We start from the raw sequence: 19982 nt of genomic DNA, 5'->3' as shown, positions 1-19982 counted from the left end.
GCATGCCCTAAGGCCAAGATATTTGAAAGCTCGTGGTGCTTGGGTGATATACCGGAAGACTGGAAAAGAGCCAACGTGGTCCCAATCTTCAGGAAAGGGAAGAAAGAAGATCCAGGGAATTACAGACCTATCAGTCTGACGTCCATCCCTGGAAAGATCTTGGAGAAAATTACCAAGGGATCCATCTGCAACAGGCTAATGGAAGGCAACCTACTGAGTGCCAGCCAACATGGTTTTATTACTGGAAGGTCTTGTCTGACCAACCTCATCTCCTTCTATGACCAGGTGACGCATTGCCTGGACAAGGGAGACAAGGTTGATGTAATTTATCTGGACTTCAAGAAGGCCTTTGACTTGGTCTCCCATGATGTCCTCACGAGCAAGCTGGGGAACTGTGGCCTCAGCCATCTCACAGTCCAACGGCTGGGGAACTGGCTCCGGGGTCGGACACAAAGGGTATTAGTTGATGGCAACAAATTAATGTGGTGCAAGGTTACTAGTGTAGTTCCCCAGGGCTCTGTGCTTGGGCTGGTACTCTTCAATAATCTTCATTAATTACTTGGATTTGGACGTCAGATGCCGACTGACAAATTCGTGGACAACACTAAACTATAGGGGAAGGCGGTCATTCTGGAGGACAGGCTGGGGATACAGGCTGACCTGAACATGCTTGCAAAGTGGGCAGACCAAAACCTGATGGTATTCAATGTAGAGAAATGCAGGGTACTCCACCTTGGGAGAAAAAACAAGCATCATACTTATAGGCTCGGCAGTGTTATACTCACTAGCACCGTGACCAAAAGGGACTTGGGGGTCTTGATTGACCACAAGATGAACATGAACCACCAATGCGATGCTGTGGCCGGCAGAGCAAACTAAACTCTGGCATCTATCTACCCATGCATCTCGAGCAAAACCAGGGATGTCATCCTCCCGCTTTACTCGGCCTTAGTGAGCTGGAGCACTGCATCCAGTTTTGGGCCTCTCACTTCAGGAAGTATGTGGATAAGCTCGAGAGAGTCCAGAGAGCCACTTGCATGATCACAGGCCAAGAGAGCAAGCCTTACAAGGAGAGGCTGAGGGACATGGGACTCTTCAGCCGAGCGAAAAGAAGGCTCAGGGGGGGAGATTTGGTGGCTGCCTATAAGTATAGAAAGGGGGGTGCATCAGGATCTGTGGAACAGTTGTTCACCAGGACTCCAACAAGAGATAACTAACAAACTTCTAGAAGGCCGATTCAGCCTCGATATAAGGAATAACTTCTTTACAGTCCGAGTGTCCAAGGTCTGGAACAGACTCCCCTGAGAGGTGGTGCAACCACCTACTCTGGACTCATTCAAAAGGCATTTGGATCTTTATCTTGCTGGGATCATCTGATCCCTGGAGACTTCTGGCAGGGGGGCTGGACTCGAGGATCTCACAAGGTTCCTTCTAGCCCCTAAGGTCTATGAAATCACCTGTGGTATATTTTCATGTGGTCACTGGAGAAGTCTCCTAGGTTCATAGTAGCTAGGGTCAGGAGGGTCCTGAACAAATCATCTCGCCTGACCCCCTGCCACAGGCAGGAATGAATGCTGGGTTCACAAGACCCCAAACAGGTGATCATCCAACCTCCTCTTGAAGGTGCCCAAGCTAGGGCAGTTGGTTCCAGATCTTGGCCACTCTGACTGTAAAATATTGCTCATGTTTTAGCCTTGGTGTAAGCCCCTGACACCCTGCGTTGGATAGTGAAATCCAGCAGGTGATGATTGCTATTGCCCAGGTGGTCGAGGACCTGCAGTCCCCTCACCAGGTCATCCCCCATGGCCAGGACCAGGTCCAGCAACCTAGTGGGGCTGTCATTTCCTGGATAAGGTGAAGGTCCTGTAATACAGCCAGGAACCTACGCGAGCGGTCAGACCTGGCTGTCTGCTCCTCCCAGCAAATGTCTGGGTAGTTTAGGTCACCCATGACAATAACATCCCTTGACCTAACCGCCTCCATAAGCTGACTGGAGAAGTCCTGGTCCAGCTCTTCCCCATGGTTGGGTGGTCTGTAGTAGACACCCACCGTAAGGTCCCTTTTGCCTCGCCCCCCTTGAGTTTGACCCATAGTGTCTCTGCCCGACCCTCCTCTAACCCAAAGCTAATCCTTGATGATGTGAGGTTCTCTTTGACATAGAGCGCAACCCCCCACCTTTCCTCTCTGTCTTGTCTCTTCTATATAGGGTGCATCCCCCCAAATGCCCACCGCCCAGTCGCAGGTAGGGTCCCACCAGGTTTCTGTGAGCCCTACTACACCTGGGTTCTTACTCGTGATCAGAAGGCACAGTTCCTCCTGCTTACTCTCTGATGAGAAATCACAGCCAACAACAGGAAGTTATTTCACGTAGCATGTAATTGAAGTGTAGAACTCAAAGCCCTAAGATGTTGTGGAGGCTGACAGGCGATCCAGATTCAAACAGGGATTGGACACATTCTTGGAAGAAAGGGGCATCAGTAGTTACTGAGCACGGGAGTTAGAGGAATCAGAACTTCCTAGACTTTAAACAATGGAGGCTGCAAGTGGGAGAGGAACAGTGGAAAAAACCCTGGCCAGGGTGTGGTTTAGTTTAACATGCTGAGAAACCTGTGTGGCGGTCAGGGCTGCTGCAGCTAGTTCACTTTCTGGCGCTGTGCGACACAGGAGACTTACCAGGTTGCACCATAGGTCTGGCCTAATGGCAGTTCTTATAGCCAACTACTTGCATAAGTTTCTGGGCTTCAACTTAAATGCAAAAAGGTGTCATTGCAGGTAGTTCAATGAAAGACCTGATCAGTGAACTGTGGTATTAAATAGTCTACACTACGTTGGCATATGCAAGGAGACTGACTGTGCTGCCACTCTACGAGACAGTGGCACCTCCTACCCAGAAATACTACGTTCAGTTCTGGCCACAAGGTTAAAAAGATGCACCTCTCCCTGCTTTAGCCGGCAGAGGTTCAGAGGGGGAGAAAAAAAAGAGCAACTGGAAACATAAAAACATGACACATTAACAAAATGATAAGGTAGCATTGCTGAATTCAGAAAGCTTTAAATAAAAAAAAAGAGAAATAGAGGATCGAAGATGCAAGTGGATCCTTAGAGGAGCCACTGCTGCATTAGAAAGCAGAATATTTCCAGAAGGGTTATGAACCCTCACCCTTCAGGACATGCATCAAAAGCAAACTGATGAGGGCTAGAAAGAAGTCCTCCCATATTGGTAAGTTATTCTGCAGTTGCCCATTAGGCAGGGGAAGGGAGGGGGGTTTCTGAGTCTTCATTTAAGCAGGTGATAACTGGACCAATGGACCCAGAGCCTGATCTGATATTGAAATGCTTGTCATCTCACTCAAGTACTGAGCCTGCTCAGTCCTGTTTCAAGCTCTGACTGGATCACAGCAGAACATGCGGTGGTGACTGGGGTTTCAGTTGAGACACTTCAATACCTGAAAAAACAAAACTGAAAGACACTTAAAGAAGAGTCACACGTGGCTAAGCCAGAATTTTTTTCCTATGAATAACCACTATAAAAAAAGGTGCAGCTTGGCCAGTCCAGGGCTAAAGAAAAGTTAATGTCTAAAGTACTGGGTGGGTAGAAATACCAGGGAAGAGGTTATTACAGGTGGCATATCTAAGTAAACAGATTAAACTCATGTTGAGTTCAAGCTAGACCTGCTGACAGTGAAATCTGTAGAGGTTGCACAGTGGTATCCGAGCAGGAATAGGAGGGTAAGAGTCAGGCTGGGCAAACATAACACCAGCAATAAGGATGTGCTAGACCCCTTAGGCAGACAAGGTTCTTTGGGTAAATGTGATATCTTTTATTAGACGAATTAAATAGTTGGAACGATTTTTCCAAAAATTTGGTTGGTCTAATAAAAGAGATCACATTTACCCAAAGAACCTCATCTGCCTATGTCTTTAGACCAGGGGCGGGCAATTATTTCGGGAAGAGGGCCACTAACCAAGTTTTGGCAAGCCATTGAAAGCCGCAAGACAGACGGCCAGGGGCAGATAAATATTAACTTTCTAAATGTTTTAGGGGCTCCGCGGGCCAGATAGAATGGCTTGGCGGGTTGCATCCGGCCCACGGTCGCATTTTGCCCACCCCTGCCTTAGACCAACACGGCCATGACCAACATTCCCTAAACCTCTTGGGTCTTTTCTCACCTGCAGCTTCTTTGGGGAGGAGTCGCACTGTGAAAAGCCCAGACGCAGGCTGCTGTTCAAGGCCCAGTCTTCACCCATGCTGTGAATCACTCGCCTGACTAAGAGCAAAGCTACAGTGCCAGCTAGTGGAAGAATCTTTCCTATGCAAGGCAGGCTTACAAAATTGCCACCAGATGCCGAGGCCAAGGTCCATGTGAATCCAAGAGGACAGGAATGTGAAGAGACTGAGCTTCCTGAAGCCATGAAAACAGGCTCTCTTCCTCATTTCTCAGAATGCTTTATCCCTCTCACTGCAGCCTTGAACTTGACAGGATTAATCAGCCTACAATAATGCACTTCATAGTTTCATAGTTGGTCGGGTCGGAAGGGACCTGAGCAGATCATCAAGTCTGACCCCCTGCCATGGCAGGAAAGAGCACTGGGGCCAAATCACCCCAGCCAGGTGTTCATCCAGCCTCCTCTTAAAGACCCCCAGGGTAGGAGCCAGCACCACTTCTCCTGTAAGTTGGTTCCGGATCCTAGCTGCCCTGACAGTGAAGTAGCACCTCCTGATGTCTAGTCTGAATCTACCCCCTGCCAGCTTGTGTCTGTTATTTCTAGTCACTCCTGGTAGTGCTCGGGGGGACAGGGACTCCCCCAGTGCCTGCTGGTCCCCTCTGACTAGTTTGTAAACGGCCACTAAATCCCCACTCAGGCTTCTCTTGTGGAGGCTGAACAGGTTTAGGTCCCGTGGCCTCTCCCCGCACGGCCTGCCCTGCTGCCCCCTGACTATGCGAGTGGCCCTCCCCTGGACCCTCTTGATGTTGTCCACATCCCTCCTGAAGTGCGGCGCCCAGAACTGGATGCAGTACTGCAACTGCAGCCTGACCAGTGTCGCATAGAGGGGGAGGATCACCTCGTTGGACCTGCTTGAGATGCACTTGTGGATGCATGACAAGGTGTGGTTGGCCTTCCTGACCGCGTCCCCACACTGTCGGCCCATGTTCATTTTGGCATCAATAATGACTCCAAGATCCTTTTCTGCCTCTGCACTGATGAGAAGGGAGTTCCCCAGCCTGTAGGTCTGCTGATGGTTCTTTGTCCCCAGGTGCAGCACCTTGCACTTGTCAGTGTTGAAACCCATCCTGTTCTCATCCGCCCACCCCTGTAACCTGTCTAGGTCCGATTACAGTCTATTCCTCCCTTCTAGCGTGCCCGCTTCCCCCCACATCTTAGTGTCATCTGCAAATTTGAACAGGGTGCTTTTCACCCCGCTGTCCAAGTCACTGATGAAGATGTTGAACAGTGCGGGTCCGAGGACCGAGCCCTGGGGGACCCCACTGCCCACATCCCTCCAGGTTGAAAATGACCCGTCCACCACCACTCTCTGAGTGCGGCCCTCCAGTCAACTAGTAACCCATTTGACTCTGTAGGCGTCAATGCCACAGTTCCCTAGTTTTTTTAATGAGAATGGGGTGAGAGACAGTGTTGAAGGCCTTCCTAAAGTCCAGAAATACTACATCCACTGCTACCCCTGCGTCCAAGGATTTTGTGACCTGGTTGTAGAAGGCCACCAGGCTAGTCTGACAGGACCTGCCTCTAATGAACCCATGTTGGTTGCCATTTGATCAGAGTGCTATTACTTTGCAAAACAGACAGGGAGATGCAAAGTCCCTGGGTCCTTAACTGATATGCAGATAAGCGAAGTTTGTTACAAGGTGATCAACTGGGCTGGCACTCCATTCCACAGTAAGTCTCTCTGACATGCACAGTGCTGCAATTGCAACACTGTATGCTGCAATGAAGACAAGTGGCTAAAAAGTGCAGTATTTAAACAAATCGGAGGGGTAACCAGATATCGTCAACACTCCACTGAAGTCAATAGGGGAACATGTACATGGCACAAGGCAGCATTGCAAAGACCAGAGCTACCTTTATACAATCAAGAGCTAAAGTATTGGAAGAAGCATAGCCACATTAAGCAGAGCCCTGTGCCAGTACTCAATGAGGCTATTCCCTTTCTAGTACCCAAGTGACTTAAGTTACCTGAGCATGGCAGTGACCTGGGTTAGGAACTGCAAGTCTAAACAGCCTCTGGAGAGGCTTTATTGCTGTGTGGCCAAGGAATAAACTTGGAGAACTCTCTATTGTGGAGGGCACATGCGGACAGAACAGAGCTGCTACACTGGTCAGTGCACAGGCCCACCCTGCCCAGGATCCTCAACTTCATAGTGACACCGTAGAAGGTAAGGAAAGAGCATTTATGCAGGGCCTGTCCAGCCTGATCTGTCCCCTGCCCATTCGCAGGACAAAAGTCATATTTGGAGGCTGCCCCCCCATCACATTTAATATTTGCTGAGCATACATGACTTTGTTCAATCTCCTTTGGAACCCAATTAAATTATCAGGCTCAACAACACCTTGTGGCAATGAATTCTACAAGGGACCAGCTCCAACTACTTTCAAGGTTGGGGCTGCACCACCTCCTTGGGAAGTCTATTCCAGATTCTGGTCACCCTTGCCATAAAGAAGTTCTTCCTTGCATGCGACCTGAAACTATCCTCTTACAGTTTATGGCCATTGCTCCTCGTCCTCCCCTGGAGAACTCTAGTAAAGAGTTTCTCCCAGCTTCCAATATTCACCCCTTACATACTTACAGATGGCCACCGAGTCCAACCAAATGTACAACTTATATAAACAATGCGTTTCATTTATTCATTTATTTTTCTAATAGATGACTAATTTTCCAAAATTCTGTGGCACACCTGTTCATTTCTGATGGCACACCATTGTGCCATGGCACACTGGTTGGGAAACACTGCACTAGGTCACCTCCAGAGGTCCCTTCCAGCCCAACTTCTCTAAGAGTCTATGATTCTAAGAAGGAAGGGTGTTACGGGTCACCGGTGTAAAACAGATATGGCAAAGTAATGAGCACCACCCCGAACATCTGAGCATGAGAGTGCCGCTTGTCAGAAGGAGGGCAAAAGTAGCACGAATCAAAAGTTTGTTCCTTCTTTAGAAGAAGTTCTTGAATAAGGCGCCAGGAACTGTAACCATGCATTGGCAGAAATGACCCATTGATCCCTTGAGGGGCAGGGAGATGCATGGAACCCATCCTTCTAGATACCATGACAACAGGTCCCTTTGAAAACTGACCCAGGCAGCTGCTTGAGTGAGCTGTACTCCCTGTGTCATCATTCCTGACACATTTCCTACAACAAAAATACCATTTCAAGGGAAAATTTAACAAAAAAGTTAGTCCTCTGATGAGTAAATGCTACACAGATGAGAATATTCACAGATCCATGACATGGTACCTGCATCAACTCACCCCTATGGTTGATGCCATATAGTCTGCACACATTTCAGCAAAGTCCCGCTCCAGTACCCCATAATAAAGCCCGTAGAATAGGAGTGAAATGCCAAAATCCATTGCATCTTCTGGTTTGATTCTACAAGAAAGACAAAGGAATCGCATTTAACACCGAGCATGTTGAAAACCAGCTGCTGTAGAAACAGAATGATCATGGCAAAAGCACATTAACTCCATTGCCAACAAATCCTGCCAGCAAATAAGTGCTTGTTGTTTTTAAATCTCCTCACAGAATCATTTGCAACAGCTACATCACAATCCTAGTCCATAATTCAAGGCCTCTGGGATGTCTCCCCAGCTAAGCTGTCGGAAACAGCCTCATCTTAATGCAGCAGAACACATTCATTCCAGTCTGTGCAAAATGCAGGCAGTCTCTGCGCTTTCCCCTGGAGGCAACAGACGTGCCTAGCGGTGAAGGCAGGACAGCTGGCAAGATGCATGTGACACCCACTAGCTCCCACGCAGAGGATGCCAAAGCCTCAAAATTAGGCAGCGCAGCTAGTTTGGCATGGCAAAGCATGTAACAAGATGCATGCCTGAGAGAGAAAGCTGGGCAGGTGCTTGGGGCTGGGCTACACAGGAGACTCTGGACTGTTCCTATGAGGGTAGCTCACAAGCTGCTTAATTCACAGCAGGTTGTTGAATTAAGGATGAGCTGCCCAGCTGTTTTCTGCAGCTTTTACTTCAAAGGGCATCACATCTCTGATCAGCTGGAGCTCATCAGCAGTCCTGTGCAGCTGACCGATGTGACTCTACGCCCTGGTCACTTCGCAGAGACAATAAGGATGCCTACTTTCTGGCTTCTGCTAAGAGGCAAGTGGGAATGTGCTTCTTGGGGGCACTCCCTGCCCCATGGCAGAGGCAATGCAGATTTGCTGGTAAAGTCCAATTCTGAGAAAGAGCAATTTCAGCTTAATTGTGGGTACTTGGTATCTCTCCAGAAGAGGTTTAGCAGCAAACCTGGACATGTTACACTTAAGAATAGCTTTAGAGCACAAAATAGGCTTCCAGCTAGTTGCTACATGCCTTTGCAGGTGAATCAACTCTGATCAGTACAGGCCCAGGAAGAAAAAAAGCCATCAAGTAGTTCTAGCTGGAGTACTGCGTCAGAACCAAGTACAAAGTACAATGCTACAGCATCTGGGAGAGCTGGCTGCAGGAGTAACGTCAGGATGCTGTTTTCCCAGGATGGCAGAGGACAATTGTTACTCGTATTTGGTCTGGAGCTGTACAAGAGGATTAGAGGAGAAAGCAGAAACAGCTGGTGACAAACACTGCACACAAGGGAAAGGGATTGTGTGCATGACACCGGAGCATCCTCGCTGGAAGCCAGGTGCTGGTTTGGGAGCAATCTGAACGGTCACCTGTGATTGCTCAGCAGCTAGAAGAGAATCCAACAGTCCCTCTGATCTCCTGCCTTACTGATCACATGGCCACAACTCATCTCTAGTTATCATCCTTTAAAGGAACACTGTGCTAACACCCAGATCTACAGGGCTTTGACCATTCACCATGTTGATAGCAGCTAGGCATTAGAGATTTACTCACCTGAATAATAAGTTAAGACCAAAGAGTGTGAACATTACAGCCATGTACCCAACAATTCCAGTAGCGTAGCTCATCTTGTATATTAGCAGAAACCATTTATACACCAGCCTGTAAGAGACGTATAAAAATGAAGGCATTAGGGTTTCTTACAGTGAAGTCTCACAGAACACCTGAGAGTTTTACTGCATCTTAGGATATATGTTGTTGTCTGCATGAAAAGGAGGTAATATCTAGCATGCTTATGGAAGCTAACAGCTCACAGTCCTAACCTCCCTCTGATGATTATTCTACTTGTGACTCTAGATGGGTCACCACACACACAGCATGACAACTTCTAAATCCATTAGATTTTGACCTTCAAGACTAGGAGCAAATGCTGTGTCCTAAACTGGGGATAGGATGCGAGTCCCCTTCATGCCCAGAAGAACTGACATAAATCAAGCTTACAGTTAGTCACTCAGATTAGCACTGTTCTGGGGAAATTAAATATTTGTGATAGGCCAATTGGCAAACAGCGTAGCTAGATGGTTAAAGGGGCATGTTTAACCCAATTTATCGGATGACTCTTCCCACAGGCAAGAATATGGCTCAAGTCCAGAGTTGAGCTGAAAAGTTTAACCACAATCATTCTGTTAGAAAGAAATCAGCTGCTGCCTCAGATTGTGTGCTTCTAGCCTTGGGCTTGCGATTCACAAGGAGAGGTGTGTGCTAACCTGGGAGTTGTTTGCACGAGAGGTTTACGGGTGGCTCTGAATGTGATGAAGGCTGTGACGGTGGAGAAGAGGACCCAGATCACCAGGAACCGCCACCAGTGCAGCTTCATTGTGAAATAAAGAGGAACAACCCACATCTGAAAGAGGGTCACCATCTGCAAGGACAAGTTAAAGGCATGTCAGATAAATTCAAGATCACACTGTTTAACCAGCACTGAAGGGTGCTCCAGGTCTGGTAACCTTTGTTCTCCTTTTATCTCTTCGAGACAGTGTATTCCTAGAGAGAGGGTGCAAATATTAATTGTACAGTTCAACCCACTGAACACTGGTGGTGCAACATGAGATTTAAGTCAGGCTACTGAGCTCTGCTCAACTCTGCTAGAAGAGGAATACCAGCAGAGCTGCTCTCTCATCAGTTGCTGAGGTGACCACATCAGCTTTCCTTTACTTGGGATTCCTGAGAGTTTCATGTTTACCTTAAAGCAGGTGCTGAACGATGGATTCAAACAGCAGTAAGTTTTAGACTTGGTTGTACCATTTCCATTGTTCCCCTGTACTCAGTTTTTGCAATGCAAATCAGAGTTATTTGCAACATAGCAGTTTAAAAAGAACAACCTGAACCAAATCTTTTTTTGAACAGTTAATTAGCATAACCACCACCTTGAGACCCAGAAGAGAAACCTCCTTCATCTCAAGTGGGAGGATATCCACTGTTCTGCAGCCTGACCCAAGTCAGTGGTGTGAGAAAGGATTCAGTGAATTGAGTGATCCAACAAGTGCAACCCAAAAGGTCAGCAATCATGAAAGCCAGCTTTCATTCATGAAGCTGTTCAAGTTATTCTACTAATCACATTATTCTAAGTAAGTGCGATGGCAAGATCAAGTGGTCCCATTGTTTCTTTAAGGATTAGCACAAGGGTGCTCAACCCCCCAGCCCATGGGCCAGGGCTGGATCCTGGCACAGGGCCCAATCTGACCTGTGGACTTGCCCCCTGCTATAAAACTGGCATGCAGAGCCAGATGAGTGGGGCAGGGCCAGTCTGCATGTTGGGACTGAGTCGTGACAGCCTGATAGTAGCCCCTCCTGTGTCAGGACTAGGTCACAGTGCTGCCCCCTCCCAGCCCCCCACACTAGGATTGGGGTCCTGGGGCCCAGCACCGTCTTTGCCCAGCCCTGCATGTGCTGGGATTGGGTGCCCCATCCAGCACGCAGGGCTCAGGGCTCTTCATAGGTTGGGAAATATGGCACCAAGGGAGTGGTGCCACCACTCCCCTGCTGCCAAATTTCTGGACCTGCAGGGCATCTCATGAGCTTGATGAGACTGCTACAGGTTGGATCTCACCTATGGGCTAGGGGCTGAGCACCCCTGGACTAAACGTATTAAGTGGCGAGGTTTTACATGGATTCACTCAATTACTCAATGGCGTACTGTATTTACTCAAATATAAGGCAAGGTCCCACCTGCCTCTGCCCAGTCAGCATGGGGAAAAAAACTCCTCCTCTTATATGGTTTCCTTGTATGAGAACATTAAATACACTGTCTGTCTTTGAACTGGTGCTAAAAACAGCATGTGCTTAGTAATAGAACCAGCCATGAAGTTCATTAAATGCAGCCGAAGCTGATCATAACTATAAAATACATAGGGGCAACCTTGCCAATGGGATCCTACCCCAAGGACAGTCTATTGCAGCCCAACTGAATAATACCCACTGCGCACAGTCCCCCTCAGCGCCAACTCTTTCAAGTCATGGTGAGCCACTGCAATGAATACATTTTGACTTCCTGTTCACTCCCACAGCTAAGTTGTGCCTTTCTTTCTCATTCCTAATGACTCCTGTTTCTTCACCAGCCTTAAATGTCTGGGAAACATCACCAAGTGGGTCCCCAAATGGTTCACCCAGAAACCCTGTCACCCCCTCTCTCAAACTCTCTCACATGATTAGTGTGGCTCCACCCTCCATGAGGTGAAGCTGAACCAGGTTGCCCCGAACCTCATCTACATGTAAGTTTTTGGAGGATCCCAGGACTCATGACAAGAACACCCGGTTGCAGTCATGAGCAGGGGGCTACTTAGCACATGGATTCTTTGTTGGGGGGGCGGGGAAGTATCTGGAGTGCACACATACTGAGCAATGCCAAGCTACGGGGTCACCATGGCTTGACATGCTGTTGGTGTCAAGGCCCAGCTCAATGAACTATAAGGTAAATCATGAGCGTTTTGGCTTTGGACTAATGTCATGCATAGGTTGTGCTATATATCAGTAAACACAAAAGTGCTGCTTAAAAGTATTTATGTAATAACTGTGCTAAAATCTGCAGCAGTTTCAAAAAAGGGAAAGATGTACCATTTTCAGATAAGCTAAATCTGTGGGTGCCTGTAGTAATTTACACATGTTTATTTCAAGGTCGCTGTTTTCAGATATGCCTGGCCTTTCCCTTTGCTCAAGGAGAGGGAGAAAGGGGAGGGGAGTGGAGGGCAAGGGGCCTACCTGATCTCCCAGATTTATTTTCCCTGCTTTAGCAGTGGGATGGGGACAAATCAAAGGCGAGCCTCCAATAATTAGATTCTATACATGCACTTGGAAAATTATAACATATTTATACATTTTCTATATATTGAATCTGATTATTTGGGGAGTCATCTTATATTCAAGAAAATACAGTAATTCTGTGGCCGAGCTGCACGTCTCTGTGTACAGTTCCGATACACTCTTGGAAAAAGCTGGCAAAGGATGTTTCAACATCAAACAGCAGAAGAGTGACAATTCACATGCTCAATAGCTAGAGATTTAGCCGCAAAGCCAGAGGGTGGACAAGGTGGGGTCAGATGCTTACATTGTAGGAGCGAGGGTGCCTCTGTTTCCATTGTACCAATAGGAGCTGTGCTACTACTAACGTGGCGATGAGGATGAGGACCATTTCCGCATGCATCGCTTCGTGACCACGGTGCTTGGCATGCATCCGAGCATGCTCGAACCTGGAACGAGAACAAGGCAAGTCAACTGGGGTGTGAATCAGGGGCCCCTGAACACAGTGAGCTACAGTGAATGGCATGGTAGGAGTTTGTGTGAGGCCAGGAGGACTATATTGGAAGGGGAGCGGGGGTATATGGGTACTGAAGGGTAGGGAAGCATGCTGCTGTTGACAAGCTGAGAGGCAGAAAAAGGCACATCTGGTCTGGCTTGGATTCAAGTGCTATAAAAAGTTAAAGAAATGCCTGCTTCCTGCTCTTTGCAAACAGGACAGATGATGATGGAAAACGAAGGTTAGAAGGGACCTCAGGAGGTCACATCTAGTCCAACCCCCTGCTCCAAGCAGGACCAGCTCCAACTACTTCATCCCAGCCAGGGCTTTGTCAAGCCAGGCCTTAAAAATCTCCAAGGATGGAGATTGCACCACCACTCTGGGTAGCCTGTCCCAGTGATGTTAAGGGTTGGGTTGGTGTTCCCACCTGCCGAGAGCAAGGAGCAAGAGATGCAGTCTGCTTCATGTACTGCCTGGCACCGATTATGGCAGCATTTGCTTCCAAGGAAACTCCCTCCCATTTATGTTTGTTGGGCAAATATTGGACAAATGAACTAATGCTCAGCAGAGATGCAGTGGGTCAAACAGAATAGGTGAAAGGCTCTTTCACTTCAACTTTTTGAAGCAAGTTACTTTTCCCCCACTCACTCAACTGAAGAGGAAAGCAGCCCCAAGGAACACATGATTTGCATAATGTAAAAGAATGAAGATTCAACCTGCTTGTTGTGAGAGGAACAGAGACCACAGGCCCAAGCTGCTATGTCCCACCTTGAGATGAGAATCATCACCATAGCAGAAGAGCAGCTCTAATAAACTGAAGGCCCAGCATGCATTTCTCTACCTCTGTTCAAGGTAAGCACCTGCTCACTGCTACAGGCCCAGGATGCAGTGGCCTATTGTGAGAAGGAAGCCATGAGCTTTTATAACAACAGAGTCTAGGTCAACCTAGAAGCCAAGACTTGCGAGCAATGCATGGGTTACTTCACTTAGAAAAGTGAACACGCTGTGAATCAAAAATACACATTTTCAGTTTAAGGAGCCTCGAGACTGTTTTACAGATAAATGTTCAAAGAAGGCTGGCCTCGTTACACTCTTACAAAGAAGCATCCAATTAAAATTGGTGTGCTTAAAAGGAAAGATGGAATAAGTAGCGGTCAATAGGTCTGGAGACCGAGCTGGCGGCTCAGGACAGGTGACTTCCTCACCGTAACGAGGCAACGCTTTTTTAGGTACATAAGCTTTGCATTTCAGGACGGGCCTCTTTTGCTGTGCACCGCTGGTAACATCAACATCGCACACTGGGGGAGTCCAGTGAAACACAAGCTGGCTGCACCCCACCACTCACCTCCATTTCTCCTCTGGAGACAAATGCGATAGATCAACCTATGGAGAAAAAGAAGTCATTTACTGGAGTGTGACAGTAGCAATATCAGCCTGGGGAAGATCAGTGAAACATTTCTCAAATAGAAAGGGGTTGGTTTCTGCACTACTTGAACAAACATTTCCTGGCTAAATGCTGGCACAGAGACATTTTAATTGGCCCCAAGTGTCCAGCTTCTTATTCATCCCTCTTAGCACCTGATTCAGATCGCAGGCAATGCTAGAGCTAAAACAGCTAGCTGTAACTTTCATAGGATCTTCTTCATGGAAGTGCTTCTGAAATTCAAACCAATAGGTTAGGAAGAAAGCAGGACTCAAAGGGGAGAGGGTACGTATTAACCACAACCCCACGTTCTAACCATTCTGCATCCAAGACAGAAGAATGTAGCCAGCTGCCATCATCTGAATATTAGCCCTTGGCAACCCAGAGTTCACACTAGTGCCTTCCAGCCTGGGCACTGCCACAAGTTCTAAAGAACCCTTCGCACGGCTCCACACAATTGTTACATCACTTGTGCATATCTGGCTGCGCGCACAACCACACCGCTCTGCGAGCTGGGCTACGCAGCTTGGGATGCTAAACTATGCCCTCAGTGGGGGGCCAAACTTTTTGGCAGGCGTGCCACAAATTAGCCCCCCTCCCCAAAGGCCACTCCAATCCCCTTCCCATGACCGATTTGCTGCCCTGCTTTCCTCTCCATGCCTTCTCTGCAGCTGTGCGGCCTGTTCTCTCCCCAATCTGCCAAATGTACAGGCTGCCAGCTACACAGAGGCTGCAGGATGACTGCCATGGCCCTGACTGGTGTATATTTCACTATTTACTGTAGTGCCTGGGAGCTGCAGTCAAAGACCATGACACCCACTTGGCAAAATGCAATGCAAACGCAGAATTAAAAGCCAGTGCCTGCATTTTCTCTGGGGCAATCCAAGTAAATGGCAACAGCAGCAGGCTGATGCTGCTGTCCATGGAGGCAGTGTTATTTAGAGGATGGTCTCCAGACAGCAGCACCCTAGCCCTTGTCAAGCACTCCTCACAGGAATCACAGAGGAAAGTTTCAGGAGGGATTTAACTGAGAACCATGAAGGAGCTTGGCAGATAGTTCCCGGAAGCATGTCTCGGGCATGAGGAGCAGCATAGGTGTCAGCATGAAGCTTCTCATTTTAAAATGAACGCACAGACGAGCGAAGCCAGCAATGCGGACTAACCAAAGGGGAAGTCTCCATCTCAGAGGCTGATGCTGCTAATAATCTTTGCTTCACACAAGTTTAGCACAGCCCTGCTGTCCCAAGGAAGCCGGGGATGCAGGCTTAGCTCAACAGACTATGGTGACCATAAGGATCACCTAGTCTGTACCACACAGGCCAGAGGATTGCACCCTATGGTTCCCGCATCCAGCTCCTCCTTTCTGGGCATCTCTCCTAGAAGCATTTAGATGCTTGTCAAGCATCACCACCAGCCCTGGGTGGGATACTTTTTCTCCAGGTTAACATCTTTGCTTACTTCCAGTCACTAAATCTTGTTATGCCCTTGCCTGTTATGTTAAAGCCCTCGACTATGAAATCCTTTCCCCACCGCATAGGTACAGTTGGGTAGAGGATCTTAGCCCTCCCTCATAGTAATACAAACATGGACATGACAGGATGTGGTGAATGAAACGCCACCCCATTTCTGCTTATCCTGAGCTCTATTTATATTGCTAACGGTTAAACCCAACAGAAGCAACTCGCTTGGGGCCAAAACCAACTGACAGTTACACAGAGCTGTTTATAAAACACCAGCTGCTTAAGTATGTGGCAACATGCTAATGAAGTCAAGGAACCAACACGCTATTTGGACTGATGCTTGGGTTTTCCTCCCACTGGGTTATCAGTAAATAGCACAACTGCTCTGGAGGACTTACAAGTGAGGCTGCCCCACATACAGGCACTAGGCCACAGCAGCTCAGTTTGAAGGCAGGTCATGCCAAGGACTCTTATCAAGCATTTCTGCAGTTGCAGCACTGGCGCTGAACAGAGCTCCACTTTGCTTCAACACAAGAGCATTAATTAAGCAGGGTCCTCCCCGGTCCAGAGTAAACCTTTACCCCTTCTATCTTTTCATATCAGCACTGTGCAATACAGCTGACTTCTCCCAACACTTTCTTCAGATGAGATGTAGGCCTAAGATCTCACAGAAAGGCATTAGCTCCGCTGCCCTCACTAAACGCCAGCTTGGGTGAAATCACACTGGCTATTTCAGCTGGCAGTGTATTCACCTCTACTTTATCCCAAGCCATTAAACAGTGCTGCTGCTGTGTTCCACCGCAGCACGACTGAATTACGAGAGATTTAGTTCCCAGCAGCTTTGAAAAGTATTTTGGTGTGAAGCAGATGGGAGATACAGCGATATGAATGCTCCCATTTAAGTTTCAGGGTTTGCCTAGGCAGTAGATGGTGAAGGTTTGATACTGGATTTCAACGCGGGCCCATGAGACCCCATGCTCTTGAATCACAAGCAGCCACGCTGTTTTGTTTTTTTTAAATAATTCCATTTCAGGGGTGATCTGATAACCAGCTGGCGCCAAGAAATTCAATACAACGGAAAACCTGGCTACAGCTCACTGAGTAGGAGAAACGCAAAAATGTAAGGCTGCGTTTCTCAGCCTGACTCAACTTTGAATTGCTTGGATTTTGCAGACGTGGGGAAGTTATTGACATTCTCCCTGGAACTGTGGAAGCTTATTTAATCAAGCACGAGACAGAGCTCCCCGTCTCCATGCCCATGATGGATTTCCGAGCTGGTGCCAGCATGCTCCCGGCCCATCCAGGTAACCTACTACTGATCTAGTCTATGCCAGGGAACCTTCAAAAAATGTCCCCATTGCAGCTAAAACTGGATAAGTTATGTAGACAATGTTTTAACTGCTTATGCAATCCTAATGAGGAAGGGAACAATCTAAGTAGCAAGAATGTCATTGCTTGAAAAGGTTTATTTCCCCCTCGCCATGGAGGAATGGACAAAACATTGGAAAATGATCTATAGGAAGGAATCCTGGGAAGTCAAGAGGAAGGACACAGAAGAGCTCTTAGGACATATTTGATCTAGAGTTTTTAAACTGTTAAGAGCTAACAGTTATTTTTCTGAGAATACAAGAAGATGAGACATTTTTTGTCTCCAGCAGCAATCAGTCTAACCAGAAAGCTCTCATACACTGGGAGACTAAAGGATGGTCTCCACTTCAGTATGCTTGGGATCTTAATGTATGCACATGAATATGCATATTGAATGCATGTATACTCATGAGCATGAAGTTATTCAGGTGCATAAATGTTTGCAAAATTGAGATCCTACTGAATTTTAACGCTCAGGTAACAGAACCAAAGAGACCTGTGTGTTTTTTCAATTAAGCCTCACTGTAACAGCAGCTTATTTAATATTAAGATTTAGGTCCCCTTCTGCATATATCCTACAGGTGATGGAATGAGTTATTCCTCATATAAAATCATCTTTGACAATAACCATGTTAGTCATCCAAGAATACCACATGCCTTGTTCTGTGCCAATATGTACCTTCCTGAACAGAACAAAGCTGCCTCCAAGGGGAACATGTCTTTTGCATTTTTTTTAAAGTATTACAGACCTGAGAAAGTTACCTGCAAGGGGGAAAAATGGGTTAGTGCCATTCCTCCTCTATAACATACAAAGATCCCCTACAAAATTCCCTTGTCCTGATGCCAAATAGTCCAGCTAAATAAAGAAAACAAAAATGAGACCATTTCTTGGGTCCAGCCAATTTTGCATTCTCTGTATTAAGCCACCCAAAAAATAAAAAAATCTGTCAACACCTCGAAGGGAGGGAAGTGCTACCAATCTACAGCTAGAGAACAAAGAAATGACAAGATTTGCTCAAGATCCCCCCCGAAATAATTGGCAGAGCAGGTACCCGAGTCTGGATCTTCAAGTTGCAGAGTAGGATCCTAACTGTTGCTTCTAAACTGAGTTACACTCAGCCTAAGTAGTATGACTGTAAATTTAGCCATGAACACTTGTCCCTTGTCATGCATGGTACCTAGCAACAAAAAGTAAAAGCCGTTAGTGGGTCACCATGAATAACCCCATCACTGTATAGCAACTGAAACACCCAAGTCTATGCAATGCAATTAAATCATTATTTGTAGATTAGAAATCCAGAAGACTAAAGCAATCCAGTTCAAATTCCTGAACAAGCCAGAGCTCCCTGCTTGATTCTTTTAATTTCTCTTTGATCCAGAGCACCTCTTTTTCAATAAGCATATAATCGTGATCTAAAATAAATCACTGCAGCCACTGGAAAGTGATTAGTTACCTTTGCTGTTATGCAATCCGGTTTTATTCCTCATCTAAGCCCAGCTGGCTTCAATTTCCAGGCAGTGAATCTTGTTACGGCTGTCTGCTACACTGAAGGGCAGTCTGTTATCAAGTTTCTGCTCCTTACATAGGTCTAGAAAGATCAGATCACTGCTTAATCATCGTCCTCTCCCTGCTTAGCTAAATAGGCCGAGTTGCTTGGGTCTCTCTCTGCAACATATACTTTCTAATCCTTTAGTCATTCCAAGGGCTCTTCACTAAACCAATTTCACAAAATCTTTCTTGTGTTGCTGGACACAGTGTTCCAGTAACATCTCCACCAGTATAAATGCTTTCTACAGGGGAGAGGGGTGGGAAATCTCAGTATGCCACATCCTTCCATCTCTCCCCATGGCAAATCACACTGCTGAGTGCTAGCCCATCCAAAGAAGCAGAAGCAAATCATGTTCGCACATGCATATTTTATACAACAGATTGCTTTGTGCAACAAGCACAGCAATGAATGGAGGACAGTTTCCAGTTTCACACAATGCTTTACAGGATAACTCAAAAGCAGGATAAAACACAAAGAAACCAATGACCAGAAACCAAGGACAGTCCTAGGAGGCACATTGTTTTGTTTCATAGTACAAAAAAAATCATCAAAAAGTGCTTCTTTCCTCTAAACCCCTACTATAAATGTACAGCGATCTAAGAGAGAAGCAGTACGCTTACTACAAGCTCTACTACACGTTGGTTTTGACCTCATGCTACTATGCCTGAGAAAGAGCTAATAAGGCAGATCTGTAGATGGAAAAATAAGCAGTCACTCCATTTAGTTATCTAGTAATGGACCTTTCCATGCCAAATACCACCTAAAGCTGCGGTACTTATAGATACCAATTATGACCAAATGCAGAATAAGGTGCACATTTCACACCTGTACAATACTGTTCCTTGTCGGCAGGCAGTATGTCCTCTAATGTTATTTGTATTTATGCAACAAACTTTGATCTCAAAGAATTTCAGAGCCCTTCACGGAACCCATATACACACATACTACCATTAACATGCTGCCAAACTCTGATGTGGGAGGTGGCAACTGGGCAGATAAGCTGCACAACATTATATTCCAAAACAAGAAGTACTGGCCAAAAAGACTGGACTTTCTGGAGAGACATCATAGCATCTTTAACATCCCTAAAGAGGTACTTTTTAATATGACACGAGAAGAATCCACATACAGCGAGCTCAATATATGCACCACAGAAGGCTGATGGGCTGAGATGACTGTTGTATTTTGAACCTGCAGGGAGCACAAATAGCTCAAGTCCAACTCTTATAATACTAAAGCATGCACAGTTCCACAGGCTAACCGCTGATGCACAAGAAAAGTATGCATGTCTCTGAGCCCTGTAAGTGGGGCAGTGGTCAATCAGATTCACACCCAATGCTATCTTCCTTTACAGAGGCAGACAGGGCTG

General features: G+C 46.8%; 1 protein-coding gene across 2 annotated transcripts in view; it reads right to left on the bottom strand.

The window, feature by feature from the left end:
* The window catches only part of RNF121 (ring finger protein 121), a 44146-nt gene that overhangs the window by 21651 nt on the left and 2513 nt on the right, over window positions 1-19982 (bottom strand). For both annotated transcript variants that reach the window (XM_019500386.2, XM_006277234.4), the window contains exons 2-6: window positions 14158-14195; window positions 12624-12765; window positions 9787-9941; window positions 9074-9181; window positions 7484-7604 (exon numbers count right to left, since the gene is read on the bottom strand). In XM_019500386.2, the coding sequence (XP_019355931.1) occupies window positions 7484-7604; window positions 9074-9181; window positions 9787-9941; window positions 12624-12765; window positions 14158-14195 (564 nt within the window). The remainder of the gene's footprint in view (window positions 1-7483; window positions 7605-9073; window positions 9182-9786; window positions 9942-12623; window positions 12766-14157; window positions 14196-19982) is intronic.

The sequence above is a fragment of the Alligator mississippiensis genome, chromosome 1 (genome assembly GCF_030867095.1).
Source record: "Alligator mississippiensis isolate rAllMis1 chromosome 1, rAllMis1, whole genome shotgun sequence".
NCBI classification, from domain to species: Eukaryota; Metazoa; Chordata; order Crocodylia; family Alligatoridae; genus Alligator; species Alligator mississippiensis.
The sequence above is the reverse complement of the archived record's forward strand: the minus strand, read 5'-3'. Positions and strand labels throughout refer to the sequence as shown.